This window comes from Giraffa tippelskirchi, chromosome 10, assembly GCF_054371585.1.
Source record: "Giraffa tippelskirchi isolate mGirTip1 chromosome 10, T2T-mGirTip1v1.2.pri, whole genome shotgun sequence".
In the NCBI taxonomy this organism is placed as follows: Eukaryota; Metazoa; Chordata; class Mammalia; order Artiodactyla; family Giraffidae; genus Giraffa; species Giraffa tippelskirchi.
In genome coordinates this window covers 40,932,322-40,953,411 of record NC_137284.1, presented here as the reverse complement: position 1 = coordinate 40,953,411, position 21,090 = coordinate 40,932,322, and the positions used below count along the sequence as shown (strand labels likewise).

Sequence of the window (21,090 nt, the reverse complement as noted above, 5' to 3'; positions counted from 1 at the left end):
TACATCAACATGCAAGACAGTGACTTTATCACTTAATGAAATTTTTCCATTAATAGATAAGTATTTACAGATACCTGTAAAGATCACGCAAATTTTACAATGATGTATGAGGTAGGTATTGTGATTTTCCTGTTTTGTAAATGAATTCAAGTCAAGATAGTGACCAAAGGTCAACTAATTAGTAAGTAATAGTACCAGGATTTTAACGCAGGTAATCTGTTAGCTGTGAAAGTGCTGCACTCAATATGCCAGCAAATATGGAAAACTCAGCAGTGGCCACAGGACTGGAAAATGTCAGTTTTCATTCCAATCCCAAAGAAAGGCAATGCCGAAGAATGCTCAAACTACCCCACAATTGCACTCATCTCACATGCTAGTAAAGTAATGCTCAAAATTCTCCAAGCCAGGCTTCAGCAATATGTGAACCGTGAATTTCCAGATGTTCAAGCTGGTTTAGAAAAGGCAGAGGAACCAGAGATCAAATTGCCAACATCCGATGGATCATCGAAAAAGCAAGAGAGTACCAGAAAAACATCTATTTCTGCTTTAATGACTATGCAAAAGCCTTTGACTGTGTAGATCACAATAAGCTGTGGAAAATTCTGAAAGGGATGGGAATACCAGACCATCTGACCTGCCTCTTGAGAAACCTGTATGCAGGTCAGGAAGCAACAGTTAGAACTGGACATGGAACAACAGACTGGTTCCAAATAGGAAGGTGAGTACGTCATGGCTGTATACTGTCACTATGTTTATTTAACTTATATGCAGAGTACATCATGAGAAACACTGGGCTGGAGGAAGCACGAGCTGGAATGAAGATTGCCGGGAGAAATATCAATAACCTCAGATATGCAGATGACACTACCCTTATGGCAGAAAGTGAAGAAGAACTAAAGAGCCTCTTGATGAAAGTGAAAGTGGAGAGTGAAAAAGTTGGCTTAAAGCTCAACATTCAGAAAACTAAGATCATGGCATCTGGTCCCATCACTTCATGGCAGATAGATGGGGAAACAGTGGAAACAGCGGCTGACTTTATTTTTCTGGGCTCCAAAATCACTGCAGATGGTGACTGTAGCCATGAAATTAAAATACACTTACTCCTTGGAAGAAAAGTTATGACCAACCTAGACAGCACATTTAAAAGCAGAGACATTACTTTTCCAATAAAGGTCCGTCTAGACAAGGCTATGGTTTTTCCAGTGGTCATGTATGGATGTGAGAGTTGAACTATAAAGAAAGCTGAGCATTGACAAATTGATGCTTTTGAACTGTGGTGTTGGAGAAGACTCTTGAGAGTCTTGCAGTCTTGGACTGCAAGGAGATCCAACCAGTCCACCCTAAAGGAGACCAGTCCTTGGTGTTCATTGGAAGGACTGATGTTGAAGCTGAAACTCCAATACTTTGGCCACCTGATGCGAAGAGCTGACTCATCGGAAAAGACCCTGATGCTGGGAAAGATTGAGGGCAGGAGGAGAAAGGGACGACAGAGGATGAGATGGCTGGATGGCATCACCAACTTGATGGACATGGATTTGGGTGGACTCAGGGAGTTGATGACGGACAGGGAGGCCTGGTGTGCTGCGGTTCATGGGGTCGCAAAGAGTTGGACACGACTGAGTGACTAAACTGAACTGAATCTGTTAACCAGGCTGTTAACCACCTGGGGGTGGTTCAATGGTAAAGAATTTGCCTGCCAGTGTAGGAAATGGCAACCCATTCCAGTATTCTTGCCTAGGAAATCCCATGGACAGAGAGAGGAGCCTGATCCTCTAAGTGTTGGACACAACTTAGTGCTTAAACAACAACAACAAATCTGTTAACCACAACTTTATGTTTCCTATAAAACTCTACTGGAAGACTTGGAGATATGACCTACCCTGGTGATGATCTAACTTTACTACCTATTCGCTGTGTAACCTTATCAAGTTAAATTCTCTAAATCTCAGTCTTTGATCTACGAGTGTAATAATGAATATGGTATTAGTCACTTGAAAGGAGTAATTAAGATAATGGATGTGAAAGGCTGTTAGGAACTGAAAATGTAGGGCTACATTGATGTCAGCAGTGGTGTTTAATTATAAGGGACTCTGGGAATTTGCAAGTCTGTTTTTTAGCATACTGAAAAAATTTGTGTTTTATCCCCTTTTTTTTTCTTTGGACCTTATCTGACATATTCCAGCTCATCTTTGAGGATATAAGATCCTCAGAGTTTCTCTGACAATAAACACTTGTTTAGGTCCCCTCTATTTAATAACACTGATAATTCCCCCCTTTCAGTCATTTATTTTCTTTAGATTACAGTTAGTTATTCATGGCCCAGTTCTTAATTAGACTGTAAATTCCAAGACAGAAACATCTGCATCATATTCCCTAGTTATTCCTAGTGTCATATCTTTTTGCCTTTTCGTACTGTTCATGAGGTTCTCTAGGCAAGACTGCTAAAGTTGTTTGCCATTTCCTTCTCCAGTGGACCATGTTTTGTCAGAACTCTCCACCATAACCCATCTGTTTTGGGTGGCCCTACATGGGCCATAGTTTCATTGAGTTAGACAAGGCTGTGATCAGTTTGATTAGTTTTCTGTGCTTGTGGTTTTCACTCTGTTTGCCCTCTGATGGATGAGGTCAAAGCTGTGGTTTTCCCAGTAATCATGTATGGATGTGAGAGTTGGACCATACAGAAGGCTGAGTACCGAAGAATTGATGCTTCTGAACTGTGGTATTGGAGAAGACTCTTGAGATTCCCTTTGACTGCAAGGAGATCCAATCAGTCCATCCTAAAGGAAATCAACCTTGAACATTCATTGGAAGGACTGATGCTGAAGCTGAATCTCCAATCCAAGCCACCTGGTGCGAAGAGCCAACTCATTAGAAAAGACCCTGATGCTAGGAAAGACTGAAGGCAGGAGAAGGGGCAACAAAGGAGGAGGTGGTTGGATGGCATTATGTACATGAGTTTGAGCAAGCTCCAGGAGATGGTGAAGGACAGGGAAGGCTTGCATGCTCCAGTCCATGAGGTCGTAGAGTTAGACATGACTGAGAGAGTGAACAACAATAATTTCTAGCATATAGCAAAGTGCTTGCATAGAGTGGACACTTTATAAAAGTTTGTTGAATAAATATGGAATATTTATTTTTCTTTCTAAAACCATGTAACTCCAGTTGCTAGCATAATTTTATTGACCTTACTTTATTTTAAATTTAAGTTCTTGATTTATTTTTACAAACAATTTTCAAGTACAATAGCATAATTATAAAATCAGTTAAGCTGCAGTTTTTGGAACATGTCCTTAGTATTCCAAGGTTTCTGACTGAGTAAAATGGATCTTGGCCCTGAATTGGCTCTTATGCTTTTATTTAATAGGTGATCCTATCAATATTCTCCTGATGGAATAATTAATTACATATAGGGAAGACCCTGAGCTTGTGTGAAAAATAGGTATGGTGTTGCTTAGCATGTAGATGATAATAGATGTTAGCAGAGAAGAGATAGGAAATTCTTTTTTCAAACAACCGTATTAATAGAAATAATTATTCACCCATAAATAATGGAATATATTTTGGGAGGTTCCATTGGACATGGAATGGCTAAGGAAAACAGAATTTCATGGCCTTTTTATACTTGTTGGAAATTGAGATTAAGTGGGAAAATTTTACAGAAAATGGAGAAAAGTAAATAATGGCATGTGAGAGAAAATCATTTACTTTTTCTCAGCCAAAAATTGAGGCTTCAACATAAGTGAGGCATCCTAGACCAAAACTAAAATCCCGAGGAATTACTAGATCCTAAAGGGTAAAAAATTGAAAAGGCTCAAACAGAAAGACCTAACACACATCTGTTAATATGTTTCCTCAAACTTCTGTACGCACAACCAAACTCATACTCAGTTGTGGCCTTGTCAATGAATTGCGGACAGTAGAATGTGGGCAGTAGGTAGGTGGATCACTTCCAGGTTTGGCCCATATATTCCTCCTCTAGGACCCTCCAAACACGCTTTTCCCTTATCTCCCAGAAGATGCAGAAGATCATCAGGGAGATGGGGTTTAGAGAAGCCATTAAAATGGTCATTTGAAAGACTGCTCACCAACCATTAACATCCAAACTGGACTTGGTGTGAGCAAGAAATCAAGCAATTTTTATTAGGTTAGGCCACTGGGTTTGTTTGTTACGGCTTCTACAACTTGTCAGTTTGGACTACCATAACAAAGTACAATAGACTGAGTGTTATAAACAACAGAAATTTATTTCTCAGAGTTCTGGAGGCTGAAAGTCTGAGATTAGGGTGCTGGCATGATCAAGTTTTGATGAGAGCACTCTTTCAGGTTGCAAACTGCTACATTCTGGTATACCCTCACATGGTAGAGAGCAGAGAGGGGAAGTAAACTGTGTTGTTACTTGCAGTTGCAACTCAGTCGCTCAAACCTATGTCCATCGAGTCAGTGATGCCATCCAACCATCTCATCCTCTGTCATCCCCTTCTCCTCCTGCCCTCAATCTTTCCCAACATCAGGGTCTTTTCCAATGAGTCAGCTCTTCACATCAGGTGGCCAAAGTATTGGAGTTTCAGCTTCAACATCAGTCCTTCCAATGAACACCCAGGACTAGTCTCCTTCAGGATGGACTGGTTGGATCTCCTTGCAGTCCAAGGGACTCTCAAAGAGTCTTCTCCAACACCACAGTTCAAAAGCATCAATTCTTCAGTGCTCAGCTTTCTTTATAGTTCAACTCTCACATCCATACATGACCACTGGAAAAACCATAGCCTTGACTAGACAGACCTTTGTTGACAAAGTAATGTCTCTGCTTTTTAATATGCTATCTAGGTTGGTCATAACTTTCCTTCCAAGGGGTAAGTGTCTTTTAATTTCATGGCTGCAGTCACCATCACAATGGCACTAATCCTATTCATGAGGACTCCACCCACATGACCTCATCTAATCCTCATTAAATCCCAAAGGTCCAACTTCTAATACCATCCCATTGGGGAGGAGATAGGGTTTCAACACAAGAATTTGGAGAGAACACAAACATTCAGTCTGTAATATCCTTGCATGTTTCTTTCACACATTCTAATTTCCTGTTGTAAAACAAATGCTCATAAGTTTAATAACTTGAAAAGTCTGGAGTAAAAGAATATTTTGACACTTCATTTACCACTAGAGAATTAGTGCGGTTTTAAATGAAACCCAGACATAATACTGTGGTAAAGGTATATGATTTTAATTTTATGCACTTCAGTGAACACTAGGAAAAGGCACTGTGACAGAAGCTGCTACTTTTTTTTTTTTTTTTTTACCAATACTAATTCCTTTCTTTTCCAAGTAATGACTATAATAAATGTGGGGCACATGGCTACTGGCTGGAGATTTTATTTTCCAGTTTCCCTTTAGAGCTAAGCGTGGCCATGTCTGTGTGACCATAGGGATAAAATAGAATTGATAAGAAACTCTTCCAACGTAGGTCTTTAAAGAGAAATGGCCATGTACTCCTTTCCCCATTTTGTGTGCTTCCTACTGATTAGGGTGAAGGCATTAGAATGCCTTCTAGAGGTGGAAGTTGGGAATCAAGGACCATAGAATTGTACAAGCAGTTCTGGATCATCTACCTCTGCATTGTTTCATCAGCACAAAATAAACAACCACTTTTTCAGAGTCACATTATTTTGGGTTTTTTTCTTACAATATTTTAACAGAGGAGAAATCGACTAATTCAGCAATGTCCTATGAAACTCATGGCATATGGAAGGAATCTCAGAAGGGATACTTAAAATCACAGTTGCTTTTGGTGTATATACAAACGGGGCTTCTTATCTTGATTAATTACCATACTTCAAGTATTTATTACAACTGATCCTTTTTATCAATATATTCTTTTCTACCTTTTTAAACACCAAAGTTATAATTTCAAGTTCACAAGCTTTCAAAGCTTTTATTGTCAAGTCACCTACTGTGAAGTCACTGTCACAAGATTCTGAATTTATTCTAGTATGGAAAAGAGAAATAAATACAGTTAGGGTTAAAATTAATGACCAAAGGTAATAATTCCAATACTTTGAAAAAATTCTAAACAATACTTTCTTCATTGTAATATTTAACATTTAACAAACATCAGCTTATTTGACTGGAGGAAGAAATGGCAACCCACTCCAGTATTCTTGCCTGGGAAATCCCACCGACAGAAGAGCCTGGCAAGCTACAGTCACAAAAGAATTGGAAACAACTTACTGACTAAATAGCAATTATCTTATTTGATACATGGACATTCAGAGATAATACAGAAATATTATCTCCATTTTATAAACGAAAAAGATGTGGCCTGTGAACTTCAATGACTTACACAAGGTCTCAAGTCTTGAGCTCAAGAGAGCATGTAACAGGAGCAGCTGTTAGCGTGTGAGTGTTATCGCGAGACTGGCCGTTAGCGCGCTGCCGTTAGCCGTCCCGCTCCACTAACGGTCGGAGTCACAGTGGTCCCCAAGGCAGCAGTCTCCCAGGGTGGCAGTCTGTGGAACCTGGACCATTTGCCCGCCAGCGTGGACACCGGGCAGGGCAGGGGCCCTTTGTTTGGCCTCTAAAAGTTCCGAAACAGTGGCGCCCTCAGTGACAGCCGGCGGGAAGCCCCAAGCGAGAGTGGCGGCCTGTGGGCTACTGTGAGGAGCGTCCATGGCAGAGGTGACCTCCTGCCTGGCCTCGCACGAACTGCCCCGCAGGTGCGACAGGAGCCTGTTCTGACATCTGAGGGAGGCTCCCTGAGCCCCTTCTCTGGTTGTTAAACTTTTTTTATTATACTTTTAAATAAAATTTTGCGGAACAGATAATAGTATTTGTTGTTTTGGAGGTTTACAAGCATATGGTGACCTGACCCACATGGTCAGCTGCAAGAACAAAGGATCCAACACCCAGAAGTATGCAACAATTAACCACATCCCTCCATCACCTTGCCTTTTAAAGGATTTTGCTGCAAGGCTCTGGGAGTTGTTTTTTTTTTAAGGCCTGAACCACCCCTCTTCTGCAATAAACCTCTATCTGCTCCAAACTCTGATGTTTTGGTATCATTTGGCCTCACTGTGCATTGGGCACAGGGACTTGAGATGAGTAGCAGTCATTCTTCAAGGATTATAGTATCCTTATATTTCTAAGCATTTCCCAATGAGATTATGAGCTCAGAATTTGATATTTGTATTCAAGGTTTTATGTTCTACATTTGGATTTCAGCTCTTATGATTTATGTGCTGCAAGCAGATGGCTTCCAACATACTTTTTTTTTAATCTATGAAAAGGGGATAATAAATAGAAATCAAGGCTGATATCAGGCAGATAAATTGTATACTAAAATACCTTAGTAGTAGTAACCTCTCAATAAATGTTAGCTGTTAGTTCTTTTTGAGTTTTAATTTTTGAGACAATAGATTTATAGTACAATAAAAATACACAACCCTAGGGAGTACCATTTATGTTGTATTTTATGATAATTTCATTCCCTAGCACAATACAATAAAATTTGGATGTTGCCCCTAGAGTTGTACAATGTAGTAACCTTAATGAATTTTTTAAAATACAATTGAATAGCTTTTATCTTGAGGAAAGTGGTATCTCACCACACACTCAGCAGTGAAGATAAGCTCCTATTTCACATGTATTACCTTGGATCCGGCTAAAGCTGTAATATAAATTTCTGCTGAAACTGACCTAAATAAATAAATAATCACTTTCATCCTCTTAAATTTCACTTTTGAAAGGAAAGGATAATTATTGATAGTCTCTGGCATGAAATTGATTGGCTCTAAAAAGATGGAGACTAGAGTTAACCCTTGGCATTTGTAGCTGTTATATTTTAAAAGACCAGATTTTCCTAAGTAAGTTTCTTGAGATTTAAAAGTCAAAAGTTTATTTTTAAAAATTTTTTGAAGTAACATTGGTTTGTGATGTTATGTGTTTCATGTGTTCAACATTATATCCAACTTCTGTACACACTATAGCAAAAGTTGAGTTCCATCTGTCATCATACAGTTGACTTCATTTACCCTTTCTGCTGTCTCTCAACCCCTTCCCTTCTGGTAACCACTATTCTGTTCACTGTATCTATCTATTTATCTTCCTTCTGTTTTGTTTATTTATTTGGTTTTTGTTTGTTTTTTTAGTAAAATAATAGGATATCTTTCTTTGTCTGACTTATTTCATGTAGCATAATACCCTCAAGGTCCATCCATGTTTTTGTAAATGGGAAAATTTTCTATTTTTTAAGGGTGAGTCATATACCATTGTGTGTGTGTGTGTTTATCTCATCTTTACTGTAGCCTGTCAGGCTCCTCTGTTCATAGGATTCTCCAGGCCAGAATACTGGAGTGGGTTGCCATTTCCTTCTCCAGGGGATCTTCCCAACCCAGCGATTGAACCTGGGTCTCCTGCAGTGAAGGCAGATTCAGGGGATATATTTTTTCAAATTGATATTTTCTTATTCTTCAGATAAGTACTCATAAGTGGAATAGCTGGTTCATATAGTAATTCTATTCTTAATTGTTTTGAGGAATCTTCATATTGTTTTCCACAGAGGCTGCACAAACTTGCATTCCCACCAGCAGTTGTAGAGGGTACTTGTCTCTTCCCATCTTCTTCAACACTCTTTTTTGGCCAAGTCACATTATTTTCACAATCTCAGTTCCCTAACCTGCAATTGAACCCATGTCCAGTGCCTTTTATTTCTTGCCTTTTTGATAAAAGCCATTCTAACAGGTATGAGGTGATATCTCATTGTGGTTTTGATTTGCATTTCCCTAATAATTACTGATGTTGAACATCTTTTCATCTGCCTGTTGACCATCTTTGAAAAAATGTCTATCCAACTCCTCGGTCCATTTTTAAATTAGGTTCTGTGTTTTTTGTTTTCATTTTGCTGTTGTTGAGTTTTGTATAATTTAGATATTAACCCCTTATCAGATATATGATTTGAAAGTATCTTCTTCCATTCAGTAGGTTGTCGTTTCGTTTTGTTACTTATTTTAACTGTGAAGAAGATTTTTAGCTTCAGATAGTCTCATTTTTTATTTCTGCTTTTGTTTCCTTTAACTGAGGAGACACATTCAGAAATATATTGCTGAGACTCATGTCAAAGAACAAAGAGGAATAGGGAAAAGTATATCTAATCTACTTTCTCAGAAGTGGAAATCTGTGTACTTTTATTAGTATATTGACTATGATTCTTCTATATTTTTGGCCATCTAAAATGTCCACTGTTTTCACAAAAGAATTTCTTCTAAGATTGCCACATAGAGTAGAGTGATTAGTGCTGGACCATAAAACAGATGCAGGATCAGAAGTGTATCAGAGCTTTAAGTTCTGCTCTGGCAACTTAGAGAAGCCAGAAGGGGATATACATGTAATATTTTACATATGTAATATTTCTGCAGCATTTTGAAATATGATGGTTACCTAGAGAAAAAGCACTTGTGTTTGTGCTGAGAATTGAAGTAACCATATACAGTACTTTCCAAGGAATGCCATTTTTACCTGAAGGCACAATTGAGAAATTAACTATGATTATTCAGAATTAGGCAGTTTTGTAGACAATTTATTCAAAGTAAGTATGTCACTTAACACAACTGATGATATTTTTTGCCAACGAGAAAATTTTAGCTTTCAGGCAAAAATTAGAATTTTGGAATCTTTTATTCCATCACTATAATTTTGCCAGATTCTCAGTATTTAAAGACATTCCTCACGAGATTGTTGGTGATATTAATAAATTTGACATTTAGTATTGTACAATGAAAAATGTCAGCATTTGAAAGAGCTACATATTGCAGTGAACCTGTATTTTGCAAATGATCCATGTGTGATATTACAAACTAATTATGATAAAAATCATTCATAATGTAAGATAGATCAACAAATTTTAATATAACAAATACAAAAAGCTTATTGATCTGCTTTCAGCTTTGACAGTACAACCGAACATTTAAGAAATTACACTAGTTAAGTTTTGCTAGAAAAAGATAAAGAAGATCCAGAATTATCAAAAAATATTTTTAAAACACTGTTCCTATTCCAATTTTATATGTGTGAAGATGTATTTTCTTCAATTAAGGTCTTCAAGGTCTTCAATTAAACATCTTCTCATAATATGTTGAGTATGGAAGCAGACATAGAATTCAGATGTCTTTTTTGGGGGGGCAAATATATAAATCAGTGTCATGCCACTTACTACTTTTTTGAAAATATATTGCAATTATGTTATTTATACTAGCATGGAATGACTAATATTATATAAATATTTTCAAATCTTATGTTTTAGCTTTAAAAATGGCAAGTAGCTATCAACATAACCCACATAAAAAAAAGCTTTTTGAAGTTCTTCACACATTATAAGATTTGTAAGTAGATACTGAAACCAAAATACAGTATTTTAGATCAATCGCTGTAGAAGATTATAAAGCAGTCGTACAAATACTTGAGGCATAGCCAAATTGTATTTGGTTCCTCAAGTCTACCAACTCATAATTTTTAAGTGACCAAAAGCATAAAATAGAACTCTGTTTTTTCTTTGCAGTGTTTTTATTGCTAATGAGTGATGGCATTTTCCCCAAGATTTGTCCCAAGGAAGTGAAATCTCCACAGGCCAAATGACTGACTCTACATTTAGAAAAGATACATTGTTAACTTTCTCCTTAAAGATCTTCTAGGCCCTTAAGTTGAAATATTTATTGGAAAAAAAATATTATCCTGTGGAAAATGGCTGTTTGCCATTTTTTACCTTCAAAAGGTAAAAAAAACTAAATGAAAACTATCTATTATTAGTAAATACATATCATTAAACTAGTAACCTATGCCTAATTATAAGGAAAGTTGGGATGACTAATGAGATTGCAAAGAAGACAGGTGTGGGGGAAAAGGAAACACGTCTTGCACACACAGTCAGAGTAGAGGTACGGATGTGTACATCCTCACAATAGCCTCGACATGTAATTATTAAATACATTTTTAAATGAGGGAGAAGGTGCTCATAATGTTAGAATTGATGCTCAAGCATATAGCTACATGCCTTCAAAATTATTTTCTCAATCCCTTTTAAATGGCCCTGTCCCAATATGAGATATTTTTCCTCTCTAGACTTCCCAGGCGGAGAAGGCAATGGCACCCCACTCCAGTACTCTTGCCTGGAAAATCCCATGGACAGAGGAGCCTGGTAGGCTGCAGTCCATGGGTTCGCTAAGAGTCGGACACGACTGATGCGACTTAGCAGCAGCAGCAGCAGCAGCAGACTTCCCAGGTGGCGCTAGTGGTAAAGAACTCACCTACCAAATGCAGGAGACATAAGAGACATGGATTCGATCCCTGGGTCGGGGAGATCCCCTGGAGAAAGACATGGCAACTCACTCCAGTATTCTTGCCTGGAGAATCCCATGAACAGAGGTGCCTGGCAGGCTGCAGTCCATGGGGTCGCAAAGAGTTAGACACAACTGAAGTGACTTAGTACTTTCTCTAATGTAGCTTTCTAAAATGGTGTTTGCCAGTATATGATACCGGAACCTCTTAATTCATAGCACAGACTACATGTGTCTTAAATAAATTACTTTTTCAACATTAATATTTGGCAAGAACAATTTACATGCCTAGACAACCAGTAGAAGAGGAAAGAATCAGAAGTCATTTAAAAATATATAAATACATAGGGACTGACACTCCATTTTTTTTTTCTTTTTTATAGAGGGAGCTCCAGGCTGTATCATTACCACATTTGTTGCTAAAAGTTTCCTGAATATCAAGCAATAATATCCCCAAACTTTAAACTGCTTGTTCTGCTTTTAAGAGTTTTGTTTTTTTTTCTGAGAAAAATATAAAACTGATTTTTCTACCATCTAGATATCTGAACAGCATCATGGGTCTAGAAAAACAATTCTCTCTGCAAAAATTCACATGCTCCCTAATGCTCTAACAATCATAGTTTCAGCAGGCTCTCACCGCACCCTGACTAGACAGCTTCTAATGACCAGATAAAATGAACACAGTCTGGTCTTGCCACCCTTTGGCCTTGGGGAGCAAAGCACTGATCAAGAATTTAAAAGGTATATATACACATATACATATAAATATATATATATATATATGAATTATGTTTGATTTGCTTTTTTGTGAATGTAATACATAAGTATTAACTCTTTCCATGAGCAGCTTCTGCCCTAGAAATCTTAAAAACATGCTTGCATATCCACAAAACCTTCTCCATAATACAGCACTCCATATTATTTCAGGCTTTTAAAAAAGGTAACATTACCTCCTAATAAAAGAATCCCAATTCAAAGCAAACTCACTCAGACAATAATATCCAGGATACTTATTTAAATTTCTTACATATAATATAAAGGATCCTATTTGCACTGAGAGTTTGAAGTAAAGAGAAAAAAGAATATTCTTTGAGTCAAATTAGTCGAATCAGCTCATTCAACTAGAAGGAGGCAGGATGTCTCCTAAACTCATTGGAATAACTACTTCACTGAAGATGGTGCTTCAGCTTAATTTGTGAATATTAAATATTGCAATAGTGTTGCGAGGACTAAGTGATATAGCCTGTGGGAAATGAGAAGTCTGGCACAAAGGGGATTTTATTATTATGAGCAGGATCATTGCCTGTTCAGAATATTAACAAAGTTGGATTTTATTGTTATTATTATGATCAGGATCATTGCCTATTCAGAGTATCAACAAGGTGAGCAAGGTGATAATTCTGGGGAGTTAAGCAATCCAGGCAAAGAAAGATTTTCCTGGTCTGCATGAACTTTTTCTCAAAACCTTCCACCTCATTCTAAGTCAGAGTACATCAATCTATACCAACCTACTTAGTTTTCTGATTTTCTCAGCACTGGTAAAGAAGATGGGTAAGGAAAAGCCTGAGCCTTCCCATTACTAGAATGGCTCATCGCAGTTAATCAATCTCCTTGGTATTCTGGTTTACACAGTAGTTCTCAGTTTAATTTATATTTTGAGTTTGCGTGACCATTTCTGGATATACTAAGAAAGTCCATTTCTCAGGCAGGGAGACTGGAAACTAGAACATCCTTTGAGATGTCATTGTGACCTGTCACTGACCTTTCTCTTCTGGTATATAAACACTGTTACCTTAAGACTTTATTCAAAATTTCAAAATTCCCGTTATCTTTCATGAAAACCCAGAACTAACTTACCATTTCCTAGACTGGCTTCCCTGGCGGCTCAGTGGTAAAGAATCCACTTTCATGCACAAGGCTGCTTGCAACACAGGAGACTCAGGTTTGATCTCTGGCTTAGGAAGATCCTCTGGAGAAGGAAATGGCAACCCACTCCAGTATTCTTGCTTGGGAAATATCATGGACAGAGGAGCCTGGTGGGCAACAGTCCCTGGGGTCACAAGAGTTGGACATGACTGAGCAACTAAAATACCACCAGACTGCTCCTCAAAAAATTCTGCAAATGAAAAGGTAAGATACTTTCCTGTTGATGCTGCTAAGTCGCCTCAGTCGTGTCTGACTCCTAGTGACCCCATGGACTGCAGCCTACCAGTCTCCTTTATCCATGGGATTTTCCAGGCAAGAGTACTGGAGTGGGTTGCCATTGCCCTCTCCGAAGATACTTTCCAGGTAGTCACAACAAAATAGAAAGGGTAGATAGACTGCATGAAGAAAAGATTCCAGAGAATCATAATAGAAGGATTTTTTTTAGAAGAGCTGCTACATAAACTAGATGTTTTAGTGTTGTACAGCTTAAGAGGACAAAACAAGAACCAATTATTAGAAGTCAATGGCAGAAGTTTCATAATTCTCAATCTAATGCTTACCTTTCTGCCTCCTAAAATAATCACCAAGTGTTTATGATACTCGGTACTCTAGAGTCAACAAGAGTTTCTATACTCCAACCAACTCATCTTCATCTCCTTCATCCTACCTTGGATAAAGTCCTCACCATTCATCATCTTCCCACAGCTTTTTGATTAGTATATTCTACCTCTTCTATTGTTGTTTTTGTTCAGTCGTTAAGTCGTGTCCAATACTTTGCTACCCCATGGACTGTGGTACGTCAGGCTTCTCTGTCCTTCACTATCTCCCCGAGTTTGCTCAAACTCATGTCCATTGAGTTAGTGATTCCATTCAAATATTTCATCCTCTGTCACACCTTTCTCTTCTTGCCCTCAGTCTTTGCCAGCAACAGGGTCTTTTTGAATGAGTCAACTCTTCACATTAGGTGGCCAGAGTATTGGAGCTTCAACTTCAACATCAGTCCTTCCAATGAATATTCAAGGTTGATTTCCTTTAGGATTGACTGGTTTGATCTCCTTGCTGTCCAAGGGACTCTCAAGAGTCTTCTCCAACACCACAGTTCAAAAGCATCAATTCTTCAGTGCTCAGCCTTCTTTATGGTCCAAATCTCACATCCATACATGACTACTGGAAAAACCATAGCTTTGACTATATGGGCCTTTGCCAGCAAAGTGATATCTCTGCTTTTTAATACACTGTCTAGATTTGTCATAGCTTTTCTTCCAAGGAGCAAGCATCTTATAATTTGATGGCTGCAATCACCATCTGCAGTGATTTTGGAGCTCAAGAAAATGAATCTGACACTGTTTCCATATTTTCCCCATCAATTTGCCATGAAGTGATAGGACTGGATGCCATGATCTTAGTTTTTTGAATGTTGAGTTTTAAGACATCTTTTTCACTCTCCTCTTTCATGTTCATCTAGAGGCTCTTTAGTTCTTGTCACTTTTTGCCAGTGAAACGGTGTCATCTGCATATGAGGTTAATATTTCTCCCAGCAATCTTGATTCCAACTTATGCTTCATTCAGCCCAGCATTTTGCATGATGTTCTCTGCATATAAGTAAAATAAGCAGGGTGACAATATACAGTGTTGATGTACTCATTTCCTAATTTTGAACCAGTTCCATATTACATGTCCAGTTCTAACTGTTGCTTCCTGTCCTGCATACAGGTTTCTCAAAAGTCAGGTAATGTGGTCTGGTATTCCCATCTCATTAACAATATTCCATAGTTTTTTGTGATCCACACAGTCAAGGGCTTTAGCATAGTCAATGAAGCAGAAGTAGATTTTTTTTTGGAATTCCCTTGCTTTTTCTATGATCCGCCTTCTATATGTCTTTGCTATTTCTCACTATAAACATAGGCTTCCCTCATAGCTCAGTTGATAAAGAATCCATCCACAATGCAGGAGACCCCAGTTTGATTCCTGGTTCGGGAAGATCTGCTGGAGAAGGGATAAGCTACCCACTCCTGTATCCTTGGGCTTCTGTTATGGCTCAGCTGGTAAAGAATCCATGTGCAATGTGGGAGACCTGGGTTCAGTCCCTGGGTTGGGAAGATCCCCTGGAGAAGGGAAAGGCTACCCACTCCAGTATTCTGGCCTGGAGAATTCCATGGACTGTATAGTCCATGGTGTTGCAAACAGCTGGACACAACTGAGTAAATTTCACTTTCACTATAAACACTTTTCTCAGTTCAGTTCAGTCGCTCAGTCATGTCCGAATCCTTGCGACCCCATTAACCACAGCATGCCAGGCCTCCGTGTCCATCACCAACTCCCCAAGTCCACCCAAACCCATGTCCATCGAGTCGATGATGCCATCCAGCTATCCCATCCTCTGTCGTCCCTTCTTCCTCCTGCCCTCAATCTTTCCCAGCATCAGGGTCTTTTCCAAAGAGTCAGCTCTTCGCATCAGGTGGCCAAAGAATTGCAGTTTCAGCTTCAACATCAGTCTCTCCAATGAAAACCCAGGACAGATCTCCTTTAGGATGGACTGGTTGGATCTTCCTGCAGTCCAAGGGACTCTCAAGAGTCCTCTCCAACACCACAGTTCAAAAGCATCAATTCTTCAGCGCTCAGCTTTCTTTATAGTCCAACTCTCATATCCATACATGACCACTGGAAAAACCATAGCCTTGACTAGACAGGCCTTTATTGGCAAAGTAATGTCTCTGCTTTTTAATATGCTGTCTAGGTTGGCCATAACTTTCCTTCCAAGGAGTAAGTGTATTTTAATTTCATGGCTGCGGTCACCATCTGCAGTGATTTTGGAGCCCAGAAAAATAAAGTCAGCCACTGTTTCCACTGTTTCCCCATCTATCTGCCATGAAGTGATGGGACCAGATGCCATGATCTTAGTTTTCTGAAAGTTGAGCTTTAAGCCAACTTTTTCACTCTCCTCTTTCACCTTCATCAAGAGGCTCTTTAGTTCTTCTTCACTTTTTGCCATAAGGGTGGTGTCATCTGCATATCTGAGGTTATTGATATTTCTCCCGGCAATCTTGATTCCAGCTTGTGCTTCATCCCGCCCAGTGTTTCTCATGATGTACTCTGCATATAAGTTAAATAAGCAGGGGGACAATATACAGCCTTGACATACTCCTTTTCCTATTTGGAACCAGTCTGTTGTTCCATGTCCAGTTCTAGCTGTTGCTTCCTGACCTGCATACAGGTTTCTCAAGAGGCAGGTCAGGTAGTCTAGTATTCCCATCTCTTTCAGGATTTTCCACAGCTTATTGGGATCCACACAGTCAAAGGCTTTGGCATAGTCAATAAAGCAGAAATAGATGTTTTTCTGGTACTCTCTTGCTTTTTTGATGATCCATCGGATGTTGGCAATTTGATCTCTGGTTCCTCTGCCTTTTCTAAAACCAGCTTGAACATCTGGAAGTTCACGGTTCACATATTGCTGAAGACTGGCTTGGAGAATTTTAAGCATTACATTACTAGCGTGTGAGATGAGTGCAACTGTGCGGTAGTTTGAGCATTCTAGCCATATATATTTTCTCATTTTGTTTTATCTACACTTATATTTTCATACTTCTATTCCACTGCATAAGTAGTTTCCTCTACTAGAAATGCTTTTCCTTCCCTTATTTTCTTGGTGAGCAATTACTGACATTTCAACTTTCAGTTCCAGTTTCACCAGCTTGGGAGATAGTTCTGGTTTAGCTCTGGGTTTCTATCTCATCTTATATTGACCATCATATTGTGTTTTCCTTGTGGATTTGTGTGATATTTTCTCACTAGATGGTGAGTTTCTCAAGGTCAGAAAGTGTGTAAGAGTCATCTTTGTATGTCTTTGAACTTTCATAATTTCCCATAGTACCAGGTTCATGGAGGACTCTTTAAGTTGAATGCAATTAGATTTCATCTTAACCTAAACAACCTCCTTTTTTTTTCCTAATGAGACAGGCTGATCTGTATCCTTAAATGGCCACATAGACATACCATTAGAGTGGGCATGTCAGCAAAATGCGAGATGTTGAAATGAATATGTTGACAAGAGTCTTCTAACTATAAGTCCCATGGTTCTATGTTGCCATGTGCTTGAGGCTGAAACATACCATTCAACTAGAGTTGTTCCTTGTTCCTGCACATTCTTCTGTTTTAGGTAATGGAAGCTGCTTTTGCTCTTTTCTCCTTGATTCTGGGAGTTAACCCTGAAAAGCAATAGCTTTTAACTCCAGAAATGCTCCTTCCCTGAGTCTATCTCAAGAAATTTTCTCTTCTATCCTTGCTCCTCCCTATGTTTTTCTCTATACCTAGCACATCATAATCTGTTTTCTCAGGACTCAGTCTTTGCTTCTAAGCTAATTGTCAGAAAAATTAATGACTGATAACCAAGTTCTCAAAAACTAATTCCAGTTTAACATAATAATAGCTGCCATTCATTGAAGAAATCTTATATGTTCTTTACATGTATTGTATTATTAAATCCTTACATGAACCCTGTAAGTTATTATTCTTATCTACATTTCCCAGATGATGACATTAAGGCCCTGAGAAGTTAAATAGCTTACTCAAGTTAACAGATGTAGGAAGTGGTAGAATTTAAATCAAATCCCAGTCACCTTGATTGCCTTTAACTACTTTGCTAAACTGCCAACCCATACCCATCCTCCAGTATACACTCCAGTATGAATTTTGCATTAACATTATTATAAAGTGTGCAATGCAACACACGATGGGTATCAGAGATTTGCACATGAGAAGATTCTTCTCTGAACCCATAGCCCGCACTCCACAGGGACCACCTAATCAGAGACTACCTTTTATAATGCATGCTAATTTTTCTTTGCTTTCTGGGTATCTTTTATGCAATTCATAAATCGCACATCTTCAATCTTTACTTCAGCATTTAAATCTAAGAGGAAAGCTGCAGTTCCTCCATCCCAGGACTGACTGTGGGCATCTGTTTCATGGGGAGTACATTACATACCTCTGACAAGACCCAAAAGAAAAAAAAAGGCAGCAATAACTGTGAGGTTCAATCTAAACCCACAGTTCAACTCCACCTGCATTAACTGAGGGAGCAGAGAGCGGTGTTTGCCTGTGCTCCTGCTTCTCCAGTCTTGTTCTCCTGGCAGCTGTACCCACTTGAGCACCCCCTGAAGTCCAAGACACCTCGAATCCTTAGGTCCTATCCTGGTTTTGAGATGAACTGTGATTCTCCAGTGAGCAAACTATTCTCTCGATCTTGATCTTTGTCTTTGTCCTTCCCCACTGAAAGGAACCAATGTTTCTTGGAGATATGGCTGATTCCAGGCTTTGGGCAGTGTAGGCACAAGATGAATCTAGAATATTTTTTTGCACCAGAAAAAAAAAAAAGAAAGAAAACACTAAAAATCATAGGGTCATGAAACACAGACACAGAGTTACAAGAATCAGATTAAAGGTGTGCTCAGTGGTGAAATATGGAACGGTTATTGTGCAGTGGGGAATCTGGGCCACACTAGAGCAGGTGATCAAATTAACATTTCCTAAGTGAGACAGATGTTCACTATGTGCCTTCAGTTGTTATAGTCTCTTAGAGAGACACAAAACCACTTCTATAAAATTCTGGCTAAGAATACACTATCTGGATCCATTCTATTATAAATTCTATTTAAAATGTGTTGTGTGCATGCTTGGTCATGACAAACTCTTTGCAACTCCATGGACTACAACCCACCAGGTTCCTCTGTCCATGGAGTTTTCTAGGCAAGAATACTGGAGTGGTTGCCACTTCCTACTCCAGGGGATCTTCCCGATCCAGGGACTGAATCCACATCTCCAGAGTCTCCTGCATTGGCAGGTAGGTTTTTTACCACTGAGTCACCTGGGAGGCCCACCCACTAAAAGTAGGAACATTTTATTTAAAATTGGGAGACTATATTCTGTAAAAATTGTGAATCTCATTTAAGAAAAGGTAGTGAAAATATTTCAGATTAAAAGAAGCTCAAAGAGACAGAACAACTAAATGCCACCTGACCCTAAACTAGACCCTGTTACAGAGAAGAAAAAATGATATAAAGGATATTATTAGTGATTAAAAATATTGCAATATAAACAGCAGATTAGATTAAAGCATTACACCTATATAGAATTTACTGCAGTTGTTAACTGTTCTATGCTTATGTAAGAGAATGATACACTGAAATATCTAAGGGTAAAGTATTCTTTACCCTTGCAATTTATCTATGCAGTTTATCCTCAGATGGTTCAGAATAAGAGAGAAAGGAAAAAAAAAAAAGATAAAATGTAAACAGTAAGTGAGTCTGAGTAGAAAGTATATATGTGAATGAGAGAAAGAAAAAAAAACTTAAAATGTAAACAGTAAGTGAATCTGAATAGAAAGCATATGTGTGGTTAAAGATTTTATTGTTGTAATTTTTCTGTAAGCTTAACATTATTTCTTAGTTTAAAGATAAGAATAAATAAATGTGTCCCTTGTAAGGAAAAGCTCTTGCTGGTGGCTGAGATCAATGTTTTCTGACATCTTGCTACCAGTAAATAGCTTCATACAATTGGTATAGACAAACTAAGTGTTGGGTTAGGTGCAATTGGAAGAGGTTTAGATAATATTTATGTTTTCATCATCAAACACACATTGAATACTTATTAATATTATGTTCTATAATGTCTTTTCTCTCCTTCTCAAGAAAGAATACTAGATTGTGTATACATAAGAATGCTTTATAGGAAAAAAATAATTTACAAACATAGCTTATTAGTATTAACAAATTATTTACAATAAGCCTGATGTCTTCTATTGATTCTGCACATTAGAAACTTATTTGAAAGCCACTGGCTCTGTTGACATGACTCAAGCCAGTTTTCTTTTTTGACCTGAGATCCAGAGGAATGAGGGTCCCTACGTTATTTTTAAGATAAGCCCAATTTAACAAAGTTCATGCTTTCTCACTGTTAGAAAATATGTCTGAATAATCTGTAAAGGTCTTGATCCCTGCTTCCAGTACAATGTCACAAACCTCCATCCATAGTTCTTCAGGCACTCTGTCTATCAGATCTAATCCCTTGAATCTATTTGTCACTTCCACTGTATAATTGAGAGGGATTTGATTTAGGTCATACCTGAATGGCCTAGAGGTTTTCCCGACTTTCTTCAATATAAGTATGAATTTGGCAATAAGGAGTTCATGGTCTGTGCCAGTCAGCTCCCGGTCTTGTTTCTGCTGACTGTACAGAACTCCTCCATCTTTGGCTGCAAAGAATATAATCAGTCTGATTTGGGTACTGACCGTCTGATGATGTCCACGTGTAGAGTCTTCTCTTGTGTTGTTGGAAGAAGGTTTGCTATGACCAGTGCGTTCTCTTAGCAAAACTATGTTAGCCTTTGCCCTGCTTCATTCTGTACTCCAACGACAAATTTGCCTGTTACTCCAGGTATTTCTTGACTTCCTACTTTTGCAATCCAGTCCTCTATAGTGAAAAGGACATCTTTTTTGGGTGTTAGTTCTAGAAGGTCTTGTAGGTCCTTCATAGAACCATTCAACTTTAGCTTCTTCAGCATTACTGGTCAGGGCATAGATTTAGATTACTGTGATATTGGATGGTTTGCTTTGGAAATGAGGAGAGATCATTCTGTTGTTTTTGAGACTGCATCCAAGTACTGTATTTCAGACTGGACATAGAACAACAGACTGGTTCCAAATAGGAAAAGGAGTACGTCAAGGCTGTATATTGTCACCCTGCTTATTTAACTTATATGCAGAGTACATCATGAGAAACACTGGGCTGGGTGAAGCACAAGCTGGAATCAATATTGCTGGGAGAAATATCAATAACCTCAGATATG

At 38.5% G+C, this 21,090-nt stretch overlaps 1 protein-coding gene across 4 annotated transcripts in view; it reads right to left on the bottom strand.

The window, feature by feature from the left end:
- TYR (tyrosinase) overlaps positions 1-21,090 on the bottom strand; it is a 120,211-nt gene that overhangs the window by 82,098 nt on the left and 17,023 nt on the right. Inside the window, exons 3-5 of one of the 4 annotated variants that reach the window (XR_014066486.1) lie at positions 20,367-20,496; positions 18,308-18,586; positions 16,800-17,452 (exon numbers count right to left, since the gene is read on the bottom strand). The exons of 2 other annotated variants lie outside the window; for them this stretch is intronic. Coding sequence is in view for 1 of the 2 variants with exons in the window: in XM_081533347.1 (XP_081389473.1) it covers positions 18,433-18,586; positions 20,367-20,496 (284 nt within the window). In the remaining variant the exon portion in view is untranslated. Of the gene's footprint in view, positions 1-16,799; positions 18,587-20,366; positions 20,497-21,090 lie in introns of those variants that run through there. One more of the 4 variants, XM_081533347.1, reaches the window with a different exon arrangement.